The sequence below is a fragment of the Bison bison genome, unplaced genomic scaffold, assembly GCF_000754665.1.
Source record: "Bison bison bison isolate TAMUID 2011002044 unplaced genomic scaffold, Bison_UMD1.0 scf7180017864453, whole genome shotgun sequence".
In the NCBI taxonomy this organism is placed as follows: Eukaryota; Metazoa; Chordata; class Mammalia; order Artiodactyla; family Bovidae; genus Bison; species Bison bison.
Window position 1 is genome coordinate 282,832 of NW_011495015.1, and position 9,132 is coordinate 291,963.

The 9,132-nt window shown below is 37.9% G+C and overlaps 1 protein-coding gene across 2 annotated transcripts in view; it reads right to left on the minus strand.

Moving 5' to 3' along the window:
- The window catches only part of CEP192 (centrosomal protein 192kDa), a 75,633-nt gene that overhangs the window by 5,123 nt on the left and 61,378 nt on the right, over positions 1-9,132 (minus strand). For both annotated transcript variants that reach the window (XM_010859040.1, XM_010859039.1), the window contains 4 exons: positions 5,084-5,203; positions 4,577-4,698; positions 3,027-3,156; positions 2,526-2,584 (listed from right to left, as the gene is read on the minus strand). In XM_010859040.1, coding sequence (XP_010857342.1) covers positions 2,526-2,584; positions 3,027-3,156; positions 4,577-4,698; positions 5,084-5,203 — 431 coding nt within the window. The remainder of the gene's footprint in view (positions 1-2,525; positions 2,585-3,026; positions 3,157-4,576; positions 4,699-5,083; positions 5,204-9,132) is intronic.

Below are 9,132 nucleotides of genomic sequence, written 5' to 3' on the forward strand. Positions count from 1 at the left end.
AGGACACTGAGGCTGAGAGAGGTCTAGGTGTATTCACTGCTGACTCCACACAACTTGTACCTTTGGCCTGGGCTCCTAAGAGGTAGGTTTCCAACCACAGAGGATGGGTAAATGGGGTCAAGAAGGGGAAGAAAGTATGAGGGGTAGAGGGAATGACTTATCTTCCAACAACAAGAGGAAGCGTAAGCTTCTGAGTCAGTGCTGCTGGGCTAGTAACTCAGTCAGCCCTCGATTGCCTACAAGGGGCCTAGTTTTCACAGAATAGAACATGCTTCTAGGACCGCTTCCTGATGCTAAAGTGAAAGAGCTTATAATAAATAAAGTTTAATTAAAGATTCAAACATGAAGATAAAATTATTTTTAGTATTAAGTGCAATGCAACCCTAATGTTAAAATTGTAAATATCAGTGACAACCCAGTTTGAAATTTCAGCCTTTACAGGTGTCATATGGAAAAATAAAATTAGCAAGACCCCAAAACAATAAGCAAAATTGATAGTACATACCTATCAATAATTACTTTACATGTAAATGGATTAAATGCTCCAATCAAAAGAGTGGCTCAATGGATACAAACACAAAACCAGCATATATGCTGGCTACAGGAGACTCACTTTAGATCTAAAGACTTACACAGCCTGAAAGTGAGACGACTGGAAACAATGTTACACAGAAGTAACCCAAGTGCCTGAACAGATGAAGATACCTACAGACACAGTGGGATACACCCAGTCATAAAAGAGAATGAAATCTTACCATCTGCAATAACATGAATGGACTGAGGGAGTATTATGCTAAACTGAAATAAGTCCGAGAGACAAAACATCAAATGACCTCACTTACATGTGGAATCTAGAAAACAAAACAAATGAATAAACATAACAAAACAGAAAGAGTCATGGAGAAAAAGAACAAACAGGTGGCTGCCAGAGGGGATGGGGGTACAGGAGGAAAGAAATAGGTGAGGAAGGTGACAAGGCACAAACATCCAGTTCCAAAATAAATGAACAGCAGGTATGAGATGTACAGCTAGGGAACATAGTAACTATGTAATGTCTTTGTGTTGGTAATGTACCATCCTAGACTTAGTGTGGTGAAATCAGTTTGAAATGTACAGAAATAAAAACAGAAATACAGTAACTAAGAGTGTTGGAGGTCAATTACACTTCCCCCTCAAAAAAAAAAGAAAAAAAAAGGTAAAAAAAAAAAATTAAAAGCAGCCAGAAAAAAAGACACATCAGGCAGAGGAATGAACAGGAGGATGACAGTAGACTTCTTGTTAGAAACAATGTAAGCCAGACAGTAGTGTAGCAGATTTATAAGATGGGAACAGGGGATAATACTGTCAGAATTATGTGCTAAGCAAGACTGTCTCTCAGAAATGAAGGCAAGGGACTTCCCTGGCAGTCCAGTGATTAAGACTTCACCTTTTAACACAGGGGGTGCAGGTTAGATTCCTGGTTAGGAAGTTAAGATCCCACATGCCTTGTAGCCAAAAAGCCAAAACATAAAACAGAAGCAATATTGTAACAAATTCAATAAAGATTTTTAAAAAATGATGGTAAGATAAAAATATTTTCAGACATTAAAAAAAAAATGCAAAGAAAAGATCAGATTTGTGGTTGGAGAAGGTGGTGGGTGGGACTGATAAAAAGTACATCAAAAGTCAGAAAGCAAAAACTTCCACTTGTAGGATAAATATGCACCAGGCCATGTGATATACAACATGGAAAATATACTGAACATGTTGTGTCATATATATGAAAGTTGTTGACAGAATAAATCCTAATAGTTCATGTTGCAGGAAAAAAAAACATTTTATTCTGTTTAATTTTGTATATATATGAGATGAAAGTGTTCACAAAATTTACTGTGATCATCATTTCATGATGTATGTAAGTCAAATCATTATGCTACACACCTCAAATTTACACAGTGCTGTGTGTCAATTACATCAATAAAACTGGAAGAATATATATAAATACCTTAAAAATGAATAAAAACACTAAAAAAATAAAATAAGCAAGGATGGCAAGAAAATGAGGCCCTGATGAAAGAACAATATAGGATTATTTCAAGAATTACACTGGAAAACAGGATAATAAAAGTTTTTCCAATTAATCTGGGAAGATTTTTGTCCAAATTAGTAAAAATTTAAATCCTTGATTCTCAGTGTGATGAAAGTAACACCTGATACAGAAATTACTCTAAAGTTAATCGTAAGACAACAAAGGTTCTAGTTAAGTATATGGCTGTCAAAATACTGGGTAACAGGAGTCACACCCTAAGCCCAAACACTGTGCAAATCTGAGTTGATACTCGCCACGTAAACCCACAGTCAGACTGTTTCCCCTGCAGGCTCCTCATCCCCTTCACCATGCACTTAGTGCTCTGGGTGTTAGTGATGAAGATGAGGGGCTGTAACTGAGGGAGACATCACAGTCCTAGCCCCCAAGAGCAATCTCAGGGTCCTGAACACAAAGAGCTGCACCAGGATGAGAACACTTTGATTTATGATAAACTCACCTCAAAGAATATTTTGAATGTTTGACGTAGAAAGGCTCTCTGGGACTTAAAAACTTGAGCTGGAATTTAATATGAAACACTTTATGAAGTTACACAAGTTAGATATCTGTGCATATTTAAATCAACACACCGTGCATTTGCTTATGTATACCCACAAGATGAAGTTAAGACAATAAATGCTCATGGAAGGGAATTTTAATGAATTTACTATAGTTCTGACTGGAGTAAATGTTATCCAGAAATATGCTCATAGGATTATACAGAAGAAAACAAGAGCAGAAACTAAAAAATGAAAATATGAAAATACTGGATAATTTTCAGACAAAGGATCATAAACTTCCCATGAGTTTCTCTTCAAACACAGTATTAAGATATTTTAAAAATTAACTATTTTACCTTAAATATCATCTATAAAACAATCTTCTAATTCTTAGGAAAATGTTTATCAAATAGTAGAATACATTTATTTTTCCACAACCCACAGCAATATTTCCAACTTACTGAGTGTGTAATAAAAGAATTATTTCGCAAATTGACTTTCAATGTCCTTGACTCCCCAACTCTCGTTGGCAGAAATTGATACACGTCTTCTGGGGCATAAACTCCACGGTGGGTCAAGTCAAGTTGCCTGCTATGGAGACAGGGTTGAAAATTAACTATTTACAATCTACAGAATCTTAAACTATTTGTATATAATAAATTATATAACTTGTGTATATGGCTTTAACTTGTGTTTTCTCCCACATTTCAGTTAAAGTAGTTTTGTGAAGGTGACTGTCTGATCAGTACTAACATTGCTGGTGCCAGGAAGCATCCAGGCATGCCTGGCAGCAGCTGATATGGGCAGCAGAACCTCCTCTCTTGGAGAGGTACTTAACATGCTTTTCTTAAAAGCATCTTCCTCCAGAACTAAGTCAAACCTAAGTATGAGTTAACTAAGAACTATAAGAAACATTTTCATGTAAGTTAGAAAGAGAAAGATGAATACTATACAATATCACTTATACGTGAAATCTAAAATATGACACAAATGAACATACCTACGAAAAAGAAACAGACCCACAGACACAGAGAAGAGACTTGTGGTTGCCAAGGGGGAGGGGTTTGGGGGAGAGACGGACTGGAAGGTTGGGGTTAGCACATGTAAGCTTTTATATATAGAATGGATAGACAACAAGGTCCTACTGTATAGCACAGAGAATTATATTCAATATCCTGTGTAAACCATATGGATAAGAATGTATGTAACATTGCTTTGCTGTACAGCAGAAATAAACACAATGCTATACATCAACTATACTTCAATAAAAAGTTATTAAAAAAGCACATTCCTGAAAAAAAATTTTTCATTAGGTTAAACATTTACATATTATCATTAAAGCTCTGCAAGCCACTGATATAACATACATTTTATAAAGTTTTTAAGAATCTACTTTAATATACTCTTTTTGGGAATGTAAAATGGAAAGGCTACTTTGGGAACATTCTTCGATTTAAGGTTAAGGTTAAAAAAATTCCTACCACATGACTCAGTAATTCTACTCTAAGACATTTTTACCCAAAAGAAATGAAAGAATATGTCCACAAAAACACACATATAACAATGTTCACTGCATCTTCATTCACAAGGGCTCCAAGGTGGAAGACACCAAATGCCAAAGGATAAAGAAACAATGGTGACGTGCCCCTGTGACGGGTCATGTGAATTCCACATGCAAAGGTACCCACCACAGGTGGACTCACCAACACCAAAGATCCCAACATCACCGCCTAAGTGAAAGAAGCCAGGCAAAACCTGAGTGCAGGTGTACATGAGATCCACAGAACTAAGGCAACATACAGAACAGAATAAACCCCAGGCGAGGGTGGGGGTGGCTGGAGAAGCCGCGTGAGAACTCCCAGATGAGAGGAACTGGGAGTCAAGTCTCTACCTTGACTGCAGTGGGGTGACACATGTCAATCACAGGTAAGCCACTGGGCATTTTGTCGAATGAGATTATACCTCAATAAAGTACTGGGAAAAACTCATGAGAATGAGAGAAATAACATACCCAGGTATGAGGGCAGAAGCCTCAGATACAGCCTGTCTTCGAAGCTTAAGTAAATTATCTATTTTAATGAGGCTATTTGCAGAAATGCGTGAAATTCCAGGCTCACTTTCTGCTCTGACACTCTGTAGAAAAAAATCACAGGGTGGAGGAGGAGAAATAAATACATGGACATTTACCTAACTGAATTTTACTACTTCCTAATTCTTAAAAAGGACACTTCAGATTTTTAAATTCCTTTAATTACAAATGCTTTATCTTGTACTGTTTCTCTCTGTGTCTCACACACACACAAAAACCTTACCTAATTAAGGCAAACATAGATTTCACAGAGCCAATAAATAAAGACACATAAGAAAACTAAGATGATAAGCAGCTACAGTAGAATTAATGGGATTATAATAAAACCAGGAACATACTTGGCTTTCTCAGGCCAGTTTTTCAGGCCAGTTTCACCTGGTATCTCCAAAACACACCCAGTAATGTACTTAAATTCAGGGAAACACTCACATGTCCAGAGAGCTGGAATCTTAAGGTGTGCTTCAGGTGAGGCTCTTTAAGAGGGTGACACTCAACATCCCAAAACTGGGCATAGTCTCCTCTATCTCTGGGCAAAAACATGATGGAGACCTACAAACAACACATCCAGGAGAGAAATTTAGACTCTGAACCTTACACACATGCACTGAGGTTACCAATTCAAAGTGTGGTATGAAGAAATTAAAGGGGAAAACTGTCTTTGTATTGATTAATTTTGCACTAATGGAAAAAGAATTTGAACATTTTTAGTGGGTTTGTTACTGTACCTGTACCAGATCCAAGTATATTTTTCAAGTCAGGGAGCCAGATTCCTCCAGCCTTATCTTTCTTTCTCAAGACTGCTTTGGCTATCTGGAGCCTTTAAGTGTTTCCATACAAATTTAAAAATTTTTTTCTAGTTTTCTGAAAAATGCCATTGAGATTTTGACAGGGATTGCACCTCATCTATAGATTGCCTTGGGTAGTACAGTTGTTTTAACAATACTGATCCTTTCAATCCAAGAACACAGTATGTCTTTCTGTTTGCATCCACTTCAATTTCTTTCATCAGCATCTCATTCTTTTCAGAGAATAGGTCTTTTGCCGCTTAAGTAGGTTTATTCCTAAGTATTTTATTGTTTTTGATTCATTGGTAAATGGGATTATTTTCTCAGTTTTCCTTTCTGATAGTTTGTTCTCAGTGTATAGAAATGCAACAGATTTCTGTATGTTAATTTGGTATTCTACAACTTTACGAAATTCATTAGTAAGCTCTGGTTTTCTGGTGGCGTCTTTAGGATTTTTTATGTATAGCAAGATATTCCAGTGAAACCCAAACGAACTTTTTGGCCAACCCAATATCCTGTCAAACAGAAACAGTGAGTTTTACTTCTTTTCCAATTTGGATCTCTTTTCTTTCTTTTTCTTCGCTGATTCCCATCACTAAGACTTCCAAAACTATGCTGAATAAAAGTAGAGAGTGGTCATCCTTGTCTTGTTCCCGACCTAAGAAAGAATGCTTTCAGCTTTTCAGTGTTGAGTATGATGTTACCTGTGAGTTTGTCATATGTGACCTTTATTAGGTTGAGGTATGTTCCCTTTATGCCCACTTTCTGAAGAGTTAATTATAAATGGATGTTGAATTTTGTTAAAAGCTTTTTCTGCATCAATTGAGATAATCATAAGGCTTTTATTCTTCAACTTGTTAATGTGGTACATCACACCAACAAATTATTATTTGCAGTCATTGAAAAATCCTTGCATCCCTGGGAAAAATCCCACTTGATGATGGTGTTTGATCCTTCCAATGTATTGTTGGATTCAGTTTGCTAGTGTTTTTTTTTTGTTTTTTTTTTTTTTTGACAGTTTTTACACCTACATTCAGAGATACTGGTCTGTAATTTTTGCTTTTTGTGTGTGATTATCTTTGCCTGGTTTGGTAACAGAGTGATGGTGGCCTCATAGCATGAGTTAGAAAGTGTTTCTTCCTCTGTATATTTTGGAACAGTTTTATAAGGATAGGTGCTAACTCTTCTTTAAATGTTTGGTAGAATTCACTATACTACAAAGCTACAGTAATCAAAATAGCATGGTACTGGTTCCAAAACAGATACATAGATCAATGGAACAGGACAGTTCAGTTCAGTTGCTCAGTCATGTCTGACTCTTTGCGACCCCATGAACCGCAGCACGCCAGGCCTCCCTGTCCATCACTGACTCCCAGAGTCCACCCAAACCCACGTCCTTCGGGTCGATGATGCCATCCAACTATCTCATCCTCTGTCGTCCCCTTCTCCTCCTGCCCTCAACTTTCCCAGCATTAGGGTCTTTTCAAATGAGTCAGCTCTTCACCTCAGGTGGCCAAAGTATTGGAGTTTCAGCTTTAGCATCATTCCTTCCAAAGAAATCCCAGGGCTGATCTCCTTCAGAATGGACTGGTTGGATCTCCTTGCAGTCCAAGGGACTCTCAAGAGTCTTCTCCAACACCACAGTTCAAAAGCATCAATTCTTCGGTGCTCAGCTTTCTTTACAGTCCAACTCTCACATCCATACATGACCACTGGAAAAACCATAGCCTTGACGAGATGGACCTTTGTTGGCAAGGTAATGTCTGTGCTTTTTAATATGCTGTGTAGGTTGGTAGTAACTTTCCTTCCAAGGAGGAAGCGTCTTTTAATTTCATGGCTGCATTCACCATCTGCAGTGATTTTGGAGCCCCCACAAATAAAGTCAGCCACTGTTTCCACTGTTTCCCCATCTATTTCCCATGAAGTGATGGGACCAGATGTCATAATCTTCGTTTTCTGAATGTTGAGCTTTAAGCCAACTTTTTCACTCTCCTCTTTCACATTCAGGAATAGGACAAAGAGACCAGAAATAAACCCCCATTTATGGCCAATTACTCTGCAACAAGAGAGGTAAGAATATAAAATGGAGGAAAAAAGTCTCTTCAATAAGTCGTTCTGGGAAAACTGGACAGCTATTAATACATGGAAAAGAATACAATTGGGACATTCTCTAACATCATATAAAAAACAAACTCAAAATGGATTAAAGACCAGAAACCATAAAACTCCTAGACACAGGCAGAAGACTCTCTGACATTGATTGTAGCAGTATTTTTTTTTTTAATCTGTCTCCTAAAGTAAAGGAAATAAAAGCAAAAATAAACAAATGGGACCTAACTAAACTCCTAAGCTTTTACACAGCAAAGGAAACAATCAACAAAATGAAATGACAACCTGCTGAATAGAGGAAAATATTTGCAAATGATATGACCAGTAAGGAGTTAATATCCAACGTATATAAATAGCTCACAGACAAAAAATCAGGCCAATTAAAAAATGAGGAGAAGAACTAAATACACATTTGTCCAAAGAGGAAATGCAAATGGCCAACAGGTACGTGAAAACATGCACAACATTGCAAACCACCAGGGAAATGAAAATCAAAACCACAAAGAGCTATCACCTCACAACTGTCAGGATGGCCATCACCAAGAAGAATACAAATAACAAATGTTGGCGAGAATGTGGAGAAAACGGAACCCTTGTACACTGTTGGTGGGAATGTAAGTTGGGGCAGCCACTGTGGAAAACAGTGCAGAAGTTTCTCAAAAAACAAAACTGAACTACTATATGACCCAGCAGGGCTTCCCAGGTGGTTCAGTGGGCTGCTGTCTATGGGGTCACACAGAGTCGGACACGACTGAAGTGACTTAGCAGCAGTAGCAGATATGAAAGCAACCTAAGTGTCCATCAACAAACGAATGTATAAAGAAGGTATGGTATGTGTGTACATGTACACACACACAATATAATATTAGGAAAAAGAATAAAACCATGCCATTTGCAGCAACATGGGTGGATTTGGGGGGCACTGTGCCCAGTGAAAAAAGTCAGAGAGAGAAAGACAAATACTATATGATATCACTTATATATACAGACTCTAAGAAATACAAGTAAAAAATAAGCAGACTCACAGATGTATGGAACAAACTAGCAGTCACTGGTGGGGATGGAGGAGGGGCAATATAGGAGTAGAGGATTAAGAGGTACTAACTATTTAGGCATAAAATAAGGTATTGATAAGAGGATGTATTATACAACATGAGGAATATAGCCAATACTGTATAAAAATTACAAATGGATTATTATCTTTAAAAATCAGATCAGATCAGTCACTCAGTCATGTCTGACTCTTTTCGACCCCATGAATCGCAGCATGCCAGGCATCCCTGTCCATCACCAACTCCCGGAGTTCACTCAGACTCATGTCCATCGAGTCAGTGATGCCATCCAGCCATCTCATCCTCTGTCGTCCCCTTCTCCTCTTGCCCCCAATCCCTCCCAGCATCAGAGTCTTTTCCAATGAGTCAACTCTTCACATGAGGTGGCCAAAGTACTGGAATTTCAGCTTTAGCATCATTCCTTCCAAAGAAATCCCAGGGCTGATCTCCTTCAGAATGGACTGGTTGGATCTCCTTGCAGTCCAAGGGACTCTCAAGAGTCTTCTCCAACACCACAGTTCAAAAGCATCAA